General features: G+C 49.2%; 1 protein-coding gene across 3 annotated transcripts in view; it reads right to left on the bottom strand.

Annotated features, from left to right (window-relative positions):
• LOC147708150 (fumarate hydratase, mitochondrial-like) overlaps window positions 1-20,436 on the bottom strand; it is a 394,996-nt gene that overhangs the window by 196,135 nt on the left and 178,425 nt on the right. For all 3 annotated transcript variants that reach the window (XM_086926903.1, XM_086926904.1, XM_086926905.1), the window contains one exon: window positions 5,305-5,508. In XM_086926903.1, the coding sequence (XP_086783029.1) occupies window positions 5,305-5,508 (204 nt within the window). The remainder of the gene's footprint in view (window positions 1-5,304; window positions 5,509-20,436) is intronic.

Below are 20,436 nucleotides of genomic sequence, written 5' to 3'. Positions count from 1 at the left end.
GGCACCGGATGGTAGCCACCTCGACAAGGTGAGTGGGTGACGCTGGAGCTCGAAGATCTCACCGACCAGGAGGCGTTGTCGGCGACCAGGATGGAGGATCGAGCTGTCCCACGAAGATAGAAGCTGTCGGCGTCGCTGGACCCAGGATTGGGCAACAAGCCTTGGCAAATTCAAGCCCACGCGGTGGACTCAAAATGGCGTCTGGAGTGGACCAGGAGGGTCCGGGGTGCCTCTCTTCAAGAAGGAAGCAAGGGCCAGTCTGGAGCAACCAGACCAGCAGTCGTGAAGTCGTCGGGCGTCGTTCAGAAGGCCACAAGCCAGCCGGCTAGTAGCCAAACAACGCGGTGCACAGCAAACAGCAGAAGGGCCCCACGCAGATCGTGGAGATGCAGGGAGGCTGACCTTGGGTGCTGGAGCTGCGCAGGGTCGGGGCTTCTCGGACCCCAAAGCACTCACCAGTGGAGGACACGGTGGGCTTGCAGTAAAGATGTCGTGCAGTCTTGGCGATCGTCGGTCCCTCGAGGTCTCGTCGCACTCACGGTTCTCAGCTTGGCTGTAGAGGTGAGTAGAGGTCAGAGGTGCCAGGGAAGCCGGGTCTCGTCGAGCTGGGTCGTCGGATTCGTGATGAAGGACTTGCAGCAGACCGCAGTGTTCTTCAGGTTGGTGCCCGCTTGATGCAGGGTGACTACTCCTTAGCCACAAGGGAGAATCTTGATGAAGAAATCGTGAAGTCCTTTCGAAGAAAGTCGTATCTTGATTCCAAAGATGATCTAATTTGAACAGGGGGCCCGCTCCTATCTTTATACTAAAAAAGGGGGCTGACCCGGTGACTAGGTCCTGCCTATGGGTGGGACCAGGAGGGGATTGGTTACACCCCTCTCCCCTGCCGGACTTCCCCAGGCCAGGGGCTGGTGTGCCCCTGGAACTGGTTCTGACTGGCCTATGCGTAGTGAGCACCGGGGTGCCACTCAGCAGTCACCTTCCTGAAAAGCCCTGCCTACCCAGGATACACAAAACCATGTCTGGGACGGTGCTAGCACCGCCCCGGACAGGAAACCCTTTGTCCAGGCCTCCCTCGCTGGAAGGACTCCCAGCAGCAGGAGGTCAGACTCGTGTCTGTGGTGGCAGCATCCATTTTGTGGAGCTGAGGCTTCAGTTAACTTTAACCGGGGTTCACAGTTACCTACATGTCGTGTCCCTCTAGAAGGGTGGAATGCTAACCCCGTCGCCAGAATTGGCGAGGGGTTAGTATTCCAATTCGTATGACACCTTACTCGACATGTTTTGATAAAGCAATACCAAAGTTAGCATTTAACCGCGAGGATTATAATGCACTTAAGAGTATATGGTATGCGATATCATGGAACAGCTATTAGGACTTGGTTCCGCACGCTGCAGGCAGGCTCAGCTCATGCCAGAGCACCATCTCACACGATTCCAAGCACTCTGCCTTCAGGATTGTCAAGGCCTGCCATAGGAGTGACTGATAGGAATCTGTGTGTCCATTTTAGGGTTAGGTATAGGTATACTACACCTACAGCAAAGGGTGATTACACGACTTTGCCCCAGCTGTCATGCAGCCAGTTGTGTCAAATTTAGGAGGCCAGCCAGGGGTGGCATAATACATGCTGCAGCCCCTGGCAGCCCTGGGTACACCTATGCCCTGAGTTACAGGGTCTGATAAGGTGGCCCAGTACCAATTGGAAATGTACCTAGGGTACATGGAATCCATTTTAAAGAGAGAGCAGTAGGCCTGGGGTCCTGATTGGCAGGGTCCCAGGTCGACTATGTCCAAAACCAGCTAAAACACAGGGCAAAAAGTTGGGGGCAACCATAGTCAGGATGTACCTTCCTACACTTTGTATCTTCCCGGACACAGCTGGCAAGGAGACCTCTCCATCGCTTACGGAGCCATTGCCCAGATGAACGCTTCCACGGCGGCTGGTCCGGATGTTAGAACTCTCTGCATGTAATTCCTCACTGATGTGAATGTATTTGTGTGGCATGTCTGAAATGGAAAATCCAATAAAAAGGTTTATACAAAAAAAAAAATACAATGCACGCCACTGGTCGCCCTGCTGGTACATGTAGAGGAGATTTCCCCCCAGAAATATCGACTCACAGCTATGATGCTGTTACTTGCTAAGCGCAGGCTGGCATCCACTGGGGGGCTTGAAGAAGCCCTAAAGTAGATACTTGGGTGCTTGACATCACATACTGCTAAGAGCATTAGCTGTGTTTTGGGAGCTTATGCCCATGGTGTGCTGCCCAAAAGACATCTGGGATCCATTTGTGACATGGATTAGGGAGAAGGGCACGGTATCGACAGAAACCCCTTAGCCAGCCACAGAAACATATCCGCTTTTACAGCTTTGCTCGCTATCCCGCACACCTCTACCTACAAGAGCCTCTTGCGAGTGATGTACATGCCTCTCTGTTATAATTTTAAACCAAACTGATAAAAAAATGTGTGTTTAATTTGTAGTCAACAGAATGCCTGTCAATGCTATCTATGGTCTAACTGTAAATCTAAATCTAAAAGTCTCGAAATGTGCTTGACACTGATGAACCTGATGTATATGTCACCAAATTTGTTATTGTCATAAGTGACGTATCTTTAACTTGTTTTGTTTATGATCTAACGCTGGTCTCTTCAGGCCCTCTTGTATACTGCACTTTGCAACTTGATGTTGCTCTAAGGCCTGTAACATTAAATTTGCTAAAAAAGATAAAAACATACTGTCACATCACATTGTAACCAGCGCCTACCAGCGCTTTGAATCTCAAGAGCAAAGCATCAGATAGCATATCGGCGCTGCTGCCTCTTGGGAGTGATCAACACATCCCCTTGACTGTATAGAGAAACCCGGTGCATCGCTCGACACCTCTCGACTCTTGCACCCGTCTACAGAAATGACGAATCACCACCAGTGTGTGGAGAAAATGAACGCATCCTCGACTTGCGTGACCCACATTGTTGTATCTCTGTGTTGCTCCCAGGCTAGGTACCTAGTTCACCGGGACCTGTGCGCGTCCTATAGCCCTCCAGCGCTCCAAAGCAGTCAGTCAGAACTTTGACTTTAATGCTGTCTAGCGCGACCTCAAGTAACCCATAAGTGTTATTTGCTCCTAAGTGCTATTCACTATCTCAACTTCAATACATTGGATTTTGGTCATTTGGTCTTGTTTTATTTAGAATATTATAATCAATTTTTTCAAAACTGTATAGAGTCTTTTTGTGGAGTATTCATCGTGTTACTGTGTGTGTGTGTTAAACAAATATTTGACAGATTGCCTCTTTAGATAAGCTGGACTGCTCTGTGCCAAACTACCAGAGGGTGAGCACAGGGTATCTTTTAGGGTGTACTTAGCTTACCCGGACTAGAGTGGTAATTTAAGCCAAGCCTGGGTGCATACCTCAGCCAACCAGGAATGCCAGTTCTAACAATACAATGTGCACCCATGCTTTAGAATTTCACGAATGGCGAGCCAAAAAACTATGCATCTCAGCTCAGCCCTCAAATTCGACAGTTCTGGAATGTGAATGCGGACCTACAGACAGGCAAAACATGTATTCATAATTGTGATGTGCAAAATAGTACAAACTGTTTGTTGTGGGTCCCGCACTCCTAGTGGTTATTTTGAACTCAGTTGATGTGTAAATGTAAAACTGTCGTTGGTGCGATGAATGGTAATCTTGCTGGGCTTCCAAGATTAAGGTATATTCAAATAGAAGTATGTATCCTGTGACACAAGATGCATTCCATTCATGCACTCCTTTCCAAACTTTCATAAATTTACATACAATTTTTTTCTCGGATATTCAATAATTCATTTATTTGTAGTAAAGTTTTGTTAGACACATATCATTGTTTTGATGACTGTTTAACATATTCCATGTCTCAAACAGATTTTTTTATGATGCTAGTATTGCCCAATGCATTTCAAGCGTATCGCCCTTCCTCAGGGGACTTCCATTATATCTAGAAACATTAATCATAGGTCTTAGTTAGTACCCAAATGAAACAATCTCTGTAAAAAACAACATAATACATAATACTTAGGAGCTGTCCCACATGCTGTAGTAAACGTGTGTTAATCGTGAGAGAATAATGTGTGTTCAAAAAGGCTAGAACACTCGTATTTAATCAATGCGAAACAAAATATAAAGCCCAGTAATTGGGCACTGACCTTAATACATGGAATCTGTCGTTCACGGTATTTAGCTGCAAAAAGGTAAACAGACTCGTGTTGGTAAAGCATAACGTGACGTAGATGTCTCGTTGCTAGATATGGAAAACCGCTCGTGTCTTACCGGGGTAATGATGCCGTGCTGCTTCCCTCGCTAATCTTGGCGTGCGGCGCTCTACACGGAAGCGCTCTATGGTATATGAACCATACAATGAAAACAAGTGTTAACGTGGTTAACGAGCGTACGCAGGTTTGCGTACGCTCGTTAACCACGTTAACACTCGTTTTCATTGTATGGTTCATATACCATAGAGCGCTTCCGTGTAGAGCGCCGCACGCCAAGATTAGCGAGGGAAGCAGCACGGCATCATTACCCCGGTAAGACACGAGCGGTTTTCCATATCTAGCAACGAGACATCTACGTCACGTTATGCTTTACCAACACGAGTCTGTTTACCTTTTTGCAGCTAAATACCGTGAACGACAGATTCCATGTATTAAGGTCAGTGCCCAATTACTGGGCTTTATATTTTGTTTCGCATTGATTAAATACGAGTGTTCTAGCCTTTTTGAACACACATTATTCTCTCACGATTAACACACGTTTACTACAGCATGTGGGACAGCTCCTAAGTATTATGTATTATGTTGTTTTTTACAGAGATTGTTTCATTTGGGTACTAACTAAGACCTATGATTAATGTTTCTAGATATAATGGAAGTCCCCTGAGGAAGGGCGATACGCTTGAAATGCATTGGGCAATACTAGCATCATAAAAAAATCTGTTTGAGACATGGAATATGTTAAACAGTCATCAAAACAATGATATGTGTCTAACAAAACTTTACTACAAATAAATGAATTATTGAATATCCGAGAAAAAATTGTATGTAAATTTATGAAAGTTGGAAAGGAGTGCATGAATGGAATGCATCTTGTGTCACAGGATACATACTTCTATGTGCAAAATAGTACTACATATAGGAGTGTCAGTTTCTCTGACCGGCCCACATAAGGTGTCCAAAGTGTATTTTTGATGCAAGATAACCAAAAGGAGGAGATGTGTGATTATTAAGTGTATCCTTAAACAAGGTCATATAGATTCAGCATACCAGGCATAATACTGCTTCCAGGCTCATTTTCAGGCAGAATCAGCTCGCCTAGACCAGAGCGGGGTCCCGATCCCAAGAAGCGAATGTCGTTGGCAATCTTCATCAGGCTGCAAGCAACAGTGTTCATGGCACCACTCAGCTCCACTAAAGCATCATGCGCAGCGAGTGCTTCAAATTTATTTGGTGCAGTAATAAACGGCAAGCCTAAAAAGAAAGAGCAACACCATTGATCAGTGGCACTGACAAAACTGATCTTTCTTGTAAGCTTTTGTAGGCGTTTTCAGTTAAAACTGAAGATCTTGTGATGAGCAACAGCAATTGCAAATGGTCTTTCGTTATCGAAGCACACAGTATAGCACACAGTATTGTACAATAATTAATCTTTTAAAACATTTTCCCAATCAGTTTTGCAATCATAATCTACATCACAAACAGGAAAGGATGAGTTACTAACTGAGACCCAAATACACTAATACTCTTTATATAAGTGTAAATAAAGAGCAACAATGCTTCAAAATAAAACACAACATTGTGATACATTTACAATAACACCAGTAAAAATACATTATGTAAATATTTGCCTATTACTGTTAAATAACCACCTTAGGCGCTGATTACAAGTTGGACGGCACGCTATCCCCAGGTGGGATACCGTTCATTCCGATTATAAGCAGACTGTGTTCCCAAACCCAAATTTCCAGATGCGGGAACACAGGACCATTTTTACGTCGCAAACTACCTGTCTGGTTTGCTAAAGTAATCTTGGGGACATTAATATAACATAACATATATTTGCACAGCACACGTTCCCCAAAGGTATCTTGGCGCTGAATAACACGTTTATTGTTATCCAACTAAATGTAGGAAGCTGGCTCTGTGTATATACTATACCAAAGTGAGGTATAGCGTGCACAGAGTCCAGTGGATCCCCAAAGGTATGCAGAGGTAAAGTTAGATAGCACCTCACTCTCTATTTGTGGTAGTGTGGCCGAGCAGTAAGGCAGTATCAAAGGACAGTGTTAAGCATTTGTTGTACACACTCAGTCAGCAACTTCATTCACACACTTAAGGACTGAACTTCAGACCAATTGTTTTTGTTTAAAAATATTCTTTTAGTTATTTTATTTTCAAGAACTAAGCAAGCCTGGCACAGGTAAGCAATAAATACTTTACTAGGCTTTATGAAGCAAACTTTGCTCAGGTTAGATGGGGCAAACAAGGGCAGGTCACGAAGAGATTCCCGGTGTCACGCGGCGTTCGACAAGGGTGTGTACTGGCACTGACCCGGTTTTTGCTGTTCATTAACAGGGTCGTCCAGTACTTTGCAGGATTCCCCACCGATGCCCCTGCTTTAGGCGGCACTAAGTTTCCAGTATTAATTTTTGCTGATGACACGTTGATACTATCAAAAACCCAAAAGGGTCTCCAAACCGCCCTTAACAAATTTGAGGAATTCTGCCTTATTAATGACCTCCAAATTAATGTTACTAAAACAAAATGTATGGTTTTTACTAAAAACAGACCCCTGCTTAGTCACGTCACCATGAATGAATGTAACTTAGAACAGGTAAAAGTCATGACTTATTATGGGGTCGTGTTAGAAAACAAGCTCAGCTGGAAACCTCAGTTGGATATACTCTCCCTGAAATTTGCTCAGCTAACTGGATGTTTAATTAAAGAACAGAGAACATCACTCACGAAGAGGATAGGTCCTGCGTTGAAAATTTACAATGTTAAGATCAGTTCAGCGATCTTGTACGGCGCGGACCTCTGGGCATTTGCAGACCTATCAAAAATCGTGAGGACTCAAAATAACGTCTTTAGAAAATTAGTTGGCCTTCCCCAATCCAGTCCTATGAAGCCCTTGCTACAGGATTTGGGTTGTCATGCAATTGATGATTTGGCACGCTTCAAACCAGTGGCCCTGTGGAGGAGAATTTGGTCCACCCCTGAACTGGCCCTCTTTGCTAATGAAATAATGGATGTCAGATCAGTGATGGGTTCGGGGAATATTCTCTGGTTTAGAAAAGTAAGAATGTGCTTAGAGAATATGGGCCTAAGCCATCTGTGGATTGATCCGGCTAAAAATGTTTTCCCTCCCAAAAAGGTATTTAAAGCTCTATACTGGTCCAGTATAAGGCAACATCATGTAGCTCAGACAAATACTTCATCTTTATCTGGCAGGTTTCTGGAACACAAACTTGATCCAGTGTTTGAAGAATACTGGGACCTAATCACAAAGAGTTTGGACAGAAAGCTCTACCACCAGTTTAGGGTCGGGTCGATCCCAGTAAGAATGTCTACTTATAAATGGAAAGATCAGGGGAATGTGTTCTGCCCCTGGTGTAAAGACCAGAAAGAGTCTTTTGGTCACCTATTTTTTGTATGCCCAGCATATCTAGCCCCCCGAAACAAATGGCTTAAACCAATTTGTAAAAATATGGGAACACAAGAGGGGTTAGAGGCTCTGCGGATTAGGAGGACAGACATAACAAATTCTGTAGTAATCGCAGTAGCAAAGTTTTTGGGATGGTCATGGATTATCAGATCCAAGAAAGTAGATATAGGTTAATCCATACTCATGAATTACGATTGTATATATGTTTTTAATTAACATTTATACTTAAAGTCTTTTAATTGTTGTACTTCTCGATGGTTTTAATACGATATGAATTAATATGTAATGTTATTATGGCATATTGATTACTTACTTTTGATAAATATGCCAAATAATGCCTAAGGATGTTGATGATGTTAATGCTTATGGTTTTTAATTGGCTGTCTTTTATGATGAAATATTCGAATAAAGACTTATGAATCTGAATCTAAATACTTTACAGTCGTAATGCAATTGAAATACAGTTTGAATGATAATTGTATGTGCACTTTGGTTTGATTTACAGTATGGATGCAGAGAAATGCAATATTTAGATAATGCAGTACATAGATTTGAATAGGCTTTTTAGTAAAAGATCAGGTACGTAACTTTTGAGATTACTAGGCTTAAACAGTAGTATACCTGGATACTACTCAGGGACATTTCCTGAAAACAGGTAAGTAAAATCGGTTTTGTTAGATTATGCAATTTTAAAGAATTTCTTTAGTTTCTCAAACTCCACACTGAGAAACTTTTCACAGAAAAATAGACAGTGTTATCCTATCGAGGAAAATAGTGTTATCGGTTTTGAGGTAAGTATTTGGTAGTGGGCGCTGAGGTTCAGGAGGGTAGAATCAGGGGTACCCCAGGGTCAAGGATGCACTCTAGTTATACCCTCAGCTGCACTAGGGCAGCTGGGTGCAGAGTGTGGAGGCCCAATGTTAACCAATAGGGGATGGGGGGCCTTCGGTTTGTGTCTACTGGCAAGCAGGCCACTTGCTTGTGGGAGCAAAGCTCCTGGACTTTAGCTCAGGGCAAATGGGGAAACAAAGTAGCACGAAAAGGTGCACCCTCAACGGCACTGGGACGGCCGGGTGCAGGGTGCTGTTTCGATGTCGGGCACCCTGTTTTTAATAAGGAACCCCCAGTTTGCAAAGGCACTGCAGGCTTGAGGACCATGGTCTCCTGGGTGCGACCACCACTTTGAGAGGTATGTTGGGAAGTTAGGGGTTTGTGAGGCACCATCGGTTTGGGCACACAAGGCCGTGGGTCGTTGGGTGCAAGGGTGCCTTTTGGGGTCGGATCTTCTTACCAGCTCCTGGTTCCGGTTGGTGGGGCCTTCTGGATTTAGGCTGCAGGCGTCGGCTGGAGGCTTGAAGCAGGTCAGGGGTCGCAGGATCTCGGGTCAGGATCGCCGGGGTAACCTCCTCGTGGCGTTGGCTCACTCGAGCTCGGGCCGTCGATGGCAGGTGCAGAGTGGGGCGGACCGAAGTGTCCAGCCAAGCCAGGCATTGCAGATGAACAAATACGGTGTCCACAGGAGACAAAGTCTTTGTAGCTGAAGGCAGACAGGTCCTCAAGGGTTGTCGAGGTTGCTGGCTGCAGAACACACCGGGATTTCGAGGGGGTTCGAGGGGGAGACAGACAGGAAGTGCTGGAGCCAAGTCAGTGGGCGTCTTCCTCTTGTTAGCTGCTGCACTGCTGTTCGGTCCTTGTTGTAGTTTCTTCTTGTCTGAGGAAGCAAGGTTCAGGGGTGCCCCTAAATACTAGATTTAGGGGCGTTACAGTTAGGTTAAGGGCAGGGACCAATGGGTCCCTTCCCTGGGGTGGGTACACCCCCTATTATGCCACCCTCCAGTGGGAGGGAGGCATGAGCCTGTCACTGGTTGGCTGAGTCACCCCATCTTCAAGATTGGGTGGACTGAGATTTGTGCTTCCCCTCGCCTTCCCCACCGGAGGGGTGCAGTTGGCAGAGGTGGGCACACCTCTCTTCCGCACTTATTTTTCCCTCCGGTTCTCCCGCCCAAAGGAGGGTCAGTACCTGTGGGGACCAGTTGCTGGGAGCAGCAAGTGGCCTGGGGAAGCTCACAAAGGTGGCAAGACTTTGAAGCTTCCCCTTCGTGAACCCTGCCCATCCTGGGGGAGGAAGCTTGTCACCTCGTCCGAGGATGTGCATTGTTTCAGGCCCAAGAGGGCAGCAGGCTCTCAACCCAGGGGTCCAGAAACATGTCTGGTGGTGGTAGCTGAAAGCAGCCACTCAGCCTGGACACTAGGTAGGTTAGTTTTCAGGGGGAATCTCTAAGATGTCCTCTGTGTGCATTTTTCATTAAATCCCACACTGGCACCAGTGTGGGTTTAATGTGCTGAGAAGTTTGATGCTAAACTACTCAGTTTTCAGTGTAGCCATTATGGTGCTGTAGAGTTCGTAATGACAAACTCCCAGCACCATATACTCTTAATGGTAGCACTGCACTTAAAATGCCTAAGAATGGATTTAGACACTGTAGGGGTACAGAGCTCATGCACCTGTACCCACACCACTGGTATAGTTCACCCAGCTAGAGGGTTAACTGACCTATGCCAGGGCAGTGGGTTGTAGGCATAGCACACATGGATGTGTGCCATGTCGACTTTTCACTTTGTTCTGCACCAAGACACGCAGCCTGCAAGGGCAGTGTGTGAGTGTCAGGGTACAGGACCTCTAAGGGTGGCAAAATAAGTGCTGCAGCCCTTAGAGGCCTTCTCTGGTCACAGTGCCTTGGGTACCTGTGGTACCATTTACCAGGGGCTGACCTGTGGCCAGAGATGCCAATTGCATTTAGGCTTCAATTCAGTTTTAGGGAAAGAACATAGGCCCTGGGTACCTGATTAGCAGAAGCCCAGGGCACACTCAGTCAAAGCACCTCAGTAATTCAGCAAAAAGTGGGGGCAACCATGCATAAAGAGGGCACTTTCTCACACTAGCACACAACTACATTTAAATGTCTGTAAATGAACTGTGTGGACGATCAAATCAGTACTTTGGGTAATGACATTTACACACATTATCATTTGTGTGCTGTATACTTTTATCAGCAAAACTGTATGTAAGAGCAAATGTAATGGTAATTTCAAATGAAGATGTGTTGTCTGTAATGGCAGTACAGTACCATACCATGCAAACTTAATGTTACCACACTCCACTCTGCACCATTCTACTGCACTTTAATCAGCTCCACACTACACACTGCACTCTCTTCATAACCACTCTACGCCACTCTATGCCAATGCACTCTACCCCACACCACTCACTTTACAAAACTCTGTGCCACTACACTCTGTATCCCTCCACTGTACGCCAGTGCACTCTGTGCCATCTCCCACCAAGCCACTCTAATCCACTCCACTCTTCTGCGAAACAGGACTCAACACCACGGTGCTTCATCTTTTGAAAATAAAGGAACTAAACTGAAGAACTCTATTCTTCTTGATTCATTGATGTGTTGTGCGTCCAGACTACATGGGAATCCACATTCAGTAGATCTGTGGGAGGATACAAGTATTACTATTCTTTCCTGCTTGAGGGTGCACATTTGTCGTGCTCCCTCTTTAGTGCTGCTTTACTAGGCTTTAGAGGTTGAATCATCTGCCCATTGGCCCCGAAGGGTGCAGGATATGAATGGTTCATATGAAGTTACACTGGTGTGGGTTTCTGGGTGCCCAGGGCCGGTCAACATAGATGCAGCTGATAGGTTATCCTCAATATGGTTCAAGCAGTCATTGCTTCACACTATTTTTATTCCAGCTGTTTAATCTTATGGAATATGGTGTTCAAGGTAATGCTGCATTTCAATTTTAACATTACAGAGTTCCAGCAGCTGCCTCTGAGAATAAGGCAAAACTAGAGGAAGGAGGAGGATAGTAACAGATTCTGGAATGTTCATGGCCCCAAATCGAGGGAGGTAAGGGAATAATGGCGCACAAAATCATTTGCCACAGAAAATATTACAACAGGCTGCAGTGAAAATCCTGTCTATCTTTTAGGATACACTTTTAATATGACCTTTTCAGGTGTAAATTTGGTGTTGGCATCTGTGTCAGTCAATCCATTGACCTCAACTATTTCTGATTACTACTGGAATATTATATGTTCAGATCAGTGGTATCGATATGTGGCTTGAATGGACAATGTAAGTGCACTGGCTTGAGGCACATATTGTTTGCTTCTTGAATGGCTGGTGTTTTGTGGAGTGCCCCCGTTGATTAGGGGTGGGTCGTGAAAGAGCAACTATCAATCCTCAACTAGTGCTTTTTTGTGAAGGCGAGTGTGAGAGGTGAAACATGTCTGAAGCAAGAGATCTGTCATAACTGTGGGTCTTGTTAATAATAATAATAAAAAAAAATTAAAAACGCGTTCCCACTTTATCCAATTTTAGATTTTTTCATTTTCATTAAGCCTTGAGAGAATGAATAAGATGTTCAGTCCTATCTGTGGTATGGCTCTCCCAATCGGTCATAACTTTATTTTGTTTTCCCAAGCTGAAACTTTTCCTAAGACCACGACATGGGGAATACAGAGTTCTAAACAACAGCACAAGACATTGGTTGGAGATTTTGGGCTACCCAGACGTACAGCTGGGTCATGAAGGAAGAAGTTGTTTGGCTTCAACCTCATTAATCCTTGGTGAGGATTTTCTTCATGAAATCCACTCCTTATGAAGTTTGTCATCCTTAAGCGCTGGGTTGGTTCTTAGGTGTTCCCTTTTTTGTTAGGGACATAGAGGCGTGCACCGGAAGACATTATTGCCAGGAGCAAATACTTTACAAGGGATGTGTACTATATTAAATAGTTCTGGCATATGGGAACCAGTTATTTGTGTAATCTGTATAATTTGCAACAAAGTGTCTGTAGGCTTACCTTAATAATCAAATCAAAAAGCGGGCGGGGGGGGGGGGGGGGGGGGAGTTAGAAGAAGAGATGATCCATTTAGCTTCCTGTCAGTCATTTATAATCAAATCGGGAATGGATCACTTGTACCTACTATCATGGTCCAGATCGTTCTGTCCGTCAGTACTTAATCCGGGACTCTGGAGACAGCGCCAGCACTAGTTGTGTTACCTGCAGACAAGCAGGACTCTGCGCTGCCAGACGCCTGCTGAAGCTCTCATTAGGGTTTAATGAGGTACTGCTGACCTCAAATAGGAGTGCACAACACTTAGTCACTCACCAAGGACAAGACCCAATTGTTATTGCCCCATTCTAGGTCCTGAAGAAAGCCCCATGACCCCTCAGGGGCAACATAGATGGCTGAAACATGTCGACCACCGAACCAGAACACTAAGGTGCAGTGGACTCATAACTGGTCCCACTCTGCACACCTCTCACCATTTTTTTTTTTTGAAAACAGATTTTATTGGTTGCATGGTAGGAACATATCAAGTAATTCTCTGACATCCAGAGACATTCACTAGAACAAGTTATCAAGGACATTGACATGCACGCATTTTCGTTGGCAATTAAGCAGTTAAAACAAACAAAGAAATGCAATGTTGCACACCCCCCCTCCCTCCCCCATCTACCCTCAACTCTCCCCTCCCTCTCGCGCGCGCCGCTGCCTACTCCGTCCATGTCGTGCTAAGCGTGCCACAGTGTCCGCCCATATCACAGGCTATCTGGCTGTTAGGTTAGCTGTAAGACATCGTCCTCCGGGGGCGGGTCCAGATCCAGGCCCCGATAGTCCGCCCACCGCTTCCAAATTCTGTAATGCTTGAGCGGGCACCCCCTTGCTACATATACTGGCTGTTCCAGGCCCATACAAAAGTCTATTCCGTTCTACCAAGCTATGAATGAAGGGGCGCGGGCGCCTTCCAAGATCTCGCAATGTCCCTTTTGGCCAAGGTCAGCCCCAACAGTAGTAAATGGCGCTTATATCGGTTGCCCCCCACTCCAGCCAGCACGTGAAGAAGAGCCAGTTTAGGATCTTTCTGCAGCTCCCAGGCCAGGACCTCATTCAAACAACGAAACACTCTATCCCAGAACCGCTGGACAACCCTGCAGTCCCACACTGTATGCAGCAGCGTCCCCACCTCTGAGCCGCACCTAAGACAATCCGGGGATGCAATCAATCCCGCTCTCCACAAGCGCGGTCTAGTGTAGTACGTACGATGAAGGTACCTGAATTGTATCAGTCGCAAGTGCGTGGAAATGGCTGCTCCCCTGGGCCCCTCCAGTGCCTCCACCCAATCCTCCTCGTCTAGCTCCCCAACATCCCGCTCCCACTGGGTCCTGAGTTGGGCAAGGTCTGTGGCGCTGTGGCGTACTAGGGTTTGATAGATGCGGGATATCTTTTTGTCTGGCAGTTCTCCCATAAAGACTTTGGCCTCGATAGGACTAAATTCTGGTATGTCATCCACTCCCTGAAGATAAGGGGTCAGAGCATGCCGGAATTGGAGGTATTTATAAAATTGGGTGTGTGGCATCTCGAACTCCTCCCGCAGCGTGGCAAAGGACTTGAGCACACCCCCAGACATGACATCGCCCAAGGTAGAGATGCCTATCGCGTCCCAACTTCGGAAGCCCACTAGGGCCGCTAGCTGAGGCAATCTTCCATTCTGCCACAATGGGGTTTCTAGGGTTAGGACATTCCACCAGCCCACCCTACGCAGGGCCTGCCGCCAGATTTGAAAGACCACCTGCGTGACGGATGGTAGGGATCTCCGAAGAGATGCAGAGTATAGTAGCGTGTGTAAGGAGGCAGAGCCAATTAGGGTACGCTCCACCGCATAAGCAGGTTCTCCCCTGTCCGCGTACCACCAGTCGTTCAGAACCAGGAGGTGGGAAGCCTGATAATATGACAGAACGTCCGACGTGGCAAGGCCTCCTGTATATGTGGAGCGAAAGCAAGTCCGCAACGCAACCTGCACTGCGCCCCCCTCCCACAGAAATCCACTCAATGCCGCGTTCAGGCGCCGGAACCAAGACTGTGGAACTAACGCCGGATGATTCTGCAATTGATACAGTAAGCGTGGGAGCGCGACCATCTTAAAAATGGCAGATCTGCCCTGAATGGAGAGCGGCATCCTGGCCCATGCCTTGAGATCTTCCAGTGTGCGCTCCCATACTGGGGTAATATTACGCTCCAGGGCTACGGACGCATCCTCCGTGAGGTATACCCCCAGATATTTCAGTCCATCTACGGCCACCTGAATCCCGTCGGCCCACTCACCAATTGGCTGCGGGCCCCCTAGAGTCCAGAGGGTGGACTTCCCGGGGTTCATATAGAGACCCGAGGTTTTGCCAAAGATTTGTAGGATTCGCAGAATGCGAGGCCCCGAGCGTTCCAGGTCGGTGAGAAAAAATAGTACGTTGTCTGCGTATAGGGCTATCCTATCCGCCACACCAGTCGACCACTGAAAACCCCTCAGTTGGGCGTCGATCCGCACCCATGCCGCAAGGGGTTCCATTGCGAGTGCAAAAAGGTACGGGGAGAGGGGGCATCCCTGTCTCGTCCCCCGCTGGATACCAAAAGAGCGGGAGATCCCTCCGCCCACACACACCGCTGCCGTTAGGTCCGTGTACAGGAGCCGTACATATGCTAATAATCGGGGGCCCAGGTTCAAGCGGCCAAAGAGGGCAAATAAATACGTCCAGCTCAGGGAGTCGAATGCCCTATCCATGTCCACCAGCAGCAGCGCAGCCCGTTCTCCCAGACCCCGCCAGGCCGAAATCGCAACTTGAGCTCGCCTGATATTATGCCGAGTGGCACGCTGAGGCATAAAGCCGGCTTGGTCCGGGTGAACCAGGTCCGTGATGTGGGGCTTGAGTCTATTAGCGAGGGCCTTCGCTAGTATCTTGCCTCGGTATTAAGCAGCGAGATAGGTCGATAGGACTCGTGTCTCTCCGGGGGGGCGCCCCGGCTTCAAAAAGACTACTACCTCCGCATGTCTCCAGTCCGGGGGCAGCGTACCTCTTTCACGTGCCTCTTCGATGACCGGCCGGAAGTGGGGTGTCAACTGCGTCGCATATGGTCTAACAAATTCGCTCGGAAACCCATTCGGACCTGGCGCCTTGCCCGGGTTCAGTTCGCCCAGGGCCGTGGCCAGCTCGTCGTCCGTCAGTGGCCGGTCCAGTGCATCGCGAACCTCATCCGAGACAGCCCTCGGTGGAAGGTCATCTATGAATCGCTGCACAATTTCGGCATCCAGGCACTCCGGGGGCGCATACAGGGTCTCATAGTAGGAGGCGAAGCTACCCGCTATCGCACTGGGCTCCAACAGCGGCTCCCCATCCGGGGTGACTATCTGGGGCAGTGGCTGCGCGTGCATGATGCCCTGACACAGGCGATGAAGCATTTTGCAAAATTTGTCGCCCCACTGGTATATGCGGCTTCGCGTGGCAAGCCAAGCCTGGCGGGCCTCATCTAACAGTACCGACGTATATTGTTGTTGCGCCAACACCAGCTGACGCCTCTCCCGTCCGCCGTCCTCCCCCCGACTCCTGCGCTCTAGGTCTTCCAATTCCGCCTCCCGCCGCACTAGGTCCCTACGCTTTTCCTTCCGCGCTGTTGAGCACCACGAGATATCAATACCCCGCATAGTGGGCTTCATGGCCTCCCACAGTACTGCCGGGGACACCACTGAGCCCACATTAGTGGACAGGAAGTGCGCAAGTTCGCAAGTAATGTGGGCGCGATAGGAGGGCTGCATTAACTGCCAAGGCGACAGGCGCCACCTGAAAGGCTGCCTGGTGCGCCCAGTGTCGACCACCACAGAGATCGGGGAATGATCCGATAGTTGCCCGTGGTAAGATCTTCGCTGACATGAGCCTGTTGGCCATTGCCCGCGGAAGGAAGATGCAGTCTAGACGCGAGAACGAGTCTCGCGCTGAGGAAAAGTATGTGAATTCCCTACGCGCCCCTTGTTTGTACCTCCAGGAGTCAATCCAGTCTAACCCCATGACCATTGCTTTCAACCGAGTCACCTGCCCCTCCCTCCCCGTCACTTCGCCAGCAGCGCCCCGCCATCTGTCCCACGAGACATCTATGGCGTCATTCCAGTCCCCCCCCACGATAGATAAAGCTGTAGGCATATCCACCCATAGAGACATCAGCTTCTCCACTAGGGCCCATTGCAGTGGGGGCGGCGCATACACACTACCAATGATTACCACCTCACCCCCAATCTCACCCTGCACGAACACATACCTGCCCTGCGCGTCAAGCCATGTGCGTCTATGAGTAAAGGGGACTCTACGATGGATCAGAATGGCCATGCCCCGTGACCCCCTCGTGAATCCTGAATGGAAGGCCTGTGTGAAGCCATTTCGCTGAAGACATAACGCTTTAGTACCCAATAGGTGGGTTTCCTGAAGTAGCAATATGTCAGTTCCCCTTCTCTTGGCCCAAGCAAACACAGCCACTCTCTTCACCTTATCCAGCATCCCTCGCACATTCCAGCTCAGTATGCGTGTCCCACAAGGACCTAGCCGTGCTCCCCCAGTATCAGAGGATATTCATGTAAAAGCATATATCTTATACATGTAGCGCCACAGGCAACAGCAGCACCCACCACGGATCGGAAGCAGCACAATACGCACAGACCCTTCCCCTGAACCATAACAACCCCAAACCCCAACAAAGTTCCCCCCCCCCACGCCGCACCTCCCAAACATGGAAGCACCTGTCGTGGTCGGGGCGTGCTCCTGGCCCCAACAGGGAGCCTGGGAGCACCCCCTCCAATGGATCCCCTCAGCACAACCCATGTCGAACTAGGCTGTAGCCCCCTCCCAACCCTGAGCAAGCGTGGCTTCCAGCCAAGCTAAAGCGCCCTGGTCAAAGATAGCAGTCAATTGGATGGGCAATTGTCCTTTCCCCCCACAGTCAGGGCACATCTTCATTGGCCTCCTGTGACTCCTTGTCTTTACGTGTTTTGGACCGCGATTGTGAGCTGCGATTCGATCGAGATCTGCCTCGGCGCTTTCGCTGGTCTTCAGGACCCCTACCTGAGGGGCCCCCGGTCGAGGAGTCAGACTCTCCGCCTTTTGCCGTGTTGACACGCACCCTGACAGTCTCGTCCGTCCATTGAAAAACGGCCTCCGGGGTGTCAAAAAAGAAGGTGCAGGACTGGAAGATAACCCGCAGTCGCGCCGGGTAGAGCAGGGCATAGGGTAGCTTCAAGCCCCGGAGGCGGGCCTTGGCCGCGGCGAAGGATTGTCTCTGCTGCTGCACCAACTTCGTGTAGTCCGGGAAGATAAGAATATGAGAGTTCTCGAACATAAGTTGGCCCTTCAATCTCGCCTGTTTCAGGATAGCATCTCTGTCGGCATAATTCAATAGTTTGGCGATCATGGGACGGGGGCGCTCTCCCACCGGAGGTTTCTGTGTCAAAGCCTGATGGGCCCTCTCCACCACGAAGCAGCGCGAGAGAGTGTCAGCCGGCATCCACCCCTCCAGCCATTGTGCTAGGAAACGCTCCGCATTACCCTTTTCGCAATCTTCTGGAAACCCCAGGAAGCGAAGGTTGCTGCGTCTGGCGCGTCCCTCTGCCTCCTCCGCTCTCGCCACCAGTCCTTTCTGTGTCCTTTCAAGGGCAACGACCCTCTTCTTTAGGGTAGTCATGTCGTCTTCTACGGCTGTAATGCGCCTTTCCGCGCCAGTTATGCGTTTCACGGCGTTTCGCAAGTCCTGCCGAAGGAGCATAACATCCGAGCCCACCGCCCCAATCTTGGCATCTTGGACGTCCCTGGACTGCGTGATCGCAGCCAGGAGTGCAGCATTGTCCGGCACCGGAGTTTGCGCCCCCTTTGCGCCAGCGGCTTCAGTAAATTTATCAATGAAGCCCTGTTTGTCCTGGCTTCCAACTCCACCCCGTGTCATGGTGTCGTCGAGGAGTGGGGCCTCTCACCGGCCGTTCTCAGCTGAAGCCGCTCAACAAGCGACGCTTGCCGCCAGTCACCCCGCGACAAGATGGCGACACCGGGAATAGTGCTCTCACCGCAGTCCGTGAAGAGCAGCCTCACCCCCCAGGCGGCTCCCCAAGATCCAGTCAGCAATGTGTGGTCCATAAGGGCTCCCGGCAGGGGGGGGGGGGGGCGCACCACGTAGTTTACTCCACTGGTGGCAGGCACCGGGGTCCGACCCGACCCCCGATATGTGGCAGGGCCCCGCCGACCCCGGGAGCCTCCGCCGTCCGGCCACCCAAGACCCACTGTGGCGCCCAGCACGCTCCGGTCCTGCCCTCCTCCTAGCTGGGCCCGGGTCTCCCGGATAGCTGGCGGATCGCCGTTCAGAAATGCGGGCAGAGGTGAGCCCGGGGACCGACCCCCGATAGGGCAATGCAGCACAGCGACCTCCCCGCCTGTTTTCCCACCGGGCACCACTCTGACCTGGCTCTGCAGCAGTCCCTCGCCGGGCCCAGGGCAGTCACTCGTCAGGGCGACGCAGCTCTCCGCACGTCGGCGGCGGCCCTCCCCGCGGTGAAAATGGCGGCCGCGCTCCCCGGCTCTCCTCGTTGCAGGGACCCGCTGAGCCCACTCTGCAGCTGCCGCCCCGCGGCGTCGCTCGGCGGGGAACTCCTCTCCAGGGGCCCGGGACCGTCGATCCACAGCAATGCCAGCGCTCCAGCAGCACCCGGCGCGGGCACCCCAGCAACACTCGGCGCGGCCCCTCTCGCCCGGCGGGACGCTCCGAGAATCGAGGCCCCGGCTCCACAGGCCGCACCGACCCGCTCGACTCGCGGTCTCCCTCCGGGACGCCTCACCGCTTCAGGATTCAACGCAGGCGGCCCCAGCCGCAGGTTTCGGGTGTCCCGGGATTCGGGAATATGTCAGGGTGCAGGGAGCCTCGGTATTCGACCAGGGCTGGGATATTTAAGCAAGGATTGTGAACGGCTGGTTGGAGCTCCGGCTCTACACGACCGCCATGTTCGCTGGCCAAGCCACGCCCCCCCACCTCTCACCATTTTAATAGCCTCCCCATACACCTAACAGAATAAAGTTTATTCCTAGGCAGTATGAGGATTTATTTTTAACTTCACTTGAGCACTTTTTCACGTGTCACCTATAACTGATCACTACTGTATAAACCAGTGGTTCCCTCCAGGTGGAGGAAGCTTACCCAAAAGAGACCCGATGATGATGCTGTCACGTATGAGATAACAGGCGGAGAATCAAGATATACCGCCACACGACCTGTATACGTGAATGAGGGTTTTTTAAAGTACTTCTTAAGTACTGACGGACAGAACGATCTGGACCCTGGTAGCAAGGCTTACCTTAATAGCCAGAACACAATGGAGGTGCACCATTCTGCTACTGACAAATTGTAAAAGGCTTGACTTACTGCATAAAGTGTTCAGCTTAAGTCTCCCTAACTTCACCTAATAAAAAGAACTGTGCGCTTCTCTAAACAGCAACTTGCTGATAAGCCAGGCCAATATCTTTTTCTCCTTAAGTAATCATCTACATCAGTGATTCTTAACTTGTGGTCCACTGGGACTGCTAGGGGTCCGCAAAGCCTACTCAGGGGGTCCACTATTGCTTAGAAAATCTATCAATATAAACAGATTAATAAAGTGTACATAAAAACAAATTGTAAAATGTACAATTGACATTTTTAAAACGTTCTGTAAAAGGAGTATGAACACTGGATGCTAAACATTTTATGACTGTCCTCAGACTGATTTGTGGGAGCAGTGCTAATGCAGCAAACGGAATACAGTATGGACGATGAAAAAGCTACAAGATTCCTATTAAAATGTGGAATTTTTTTATATTTGTT

Source organism: Lissotriton vulgaris, chromosome 6, assembly GCF_964263255.1.
Source record: "Lissotriton vulgaris chromosome 6, aLisVul1.2, whole genome shotgun sequence".
Classification (NCBI taxonomy): Eukaryota; Metazoa; Chordata; class Amphibia; order Caudata; family Salamandridae; genus Lissotriton; species Lissotriton vulgaris.
The sequence above is the reverse complement of the archived record's forward strand: the minus strand, read 5'-3'. Positions and strand labels throughout refer to the sequence as shown.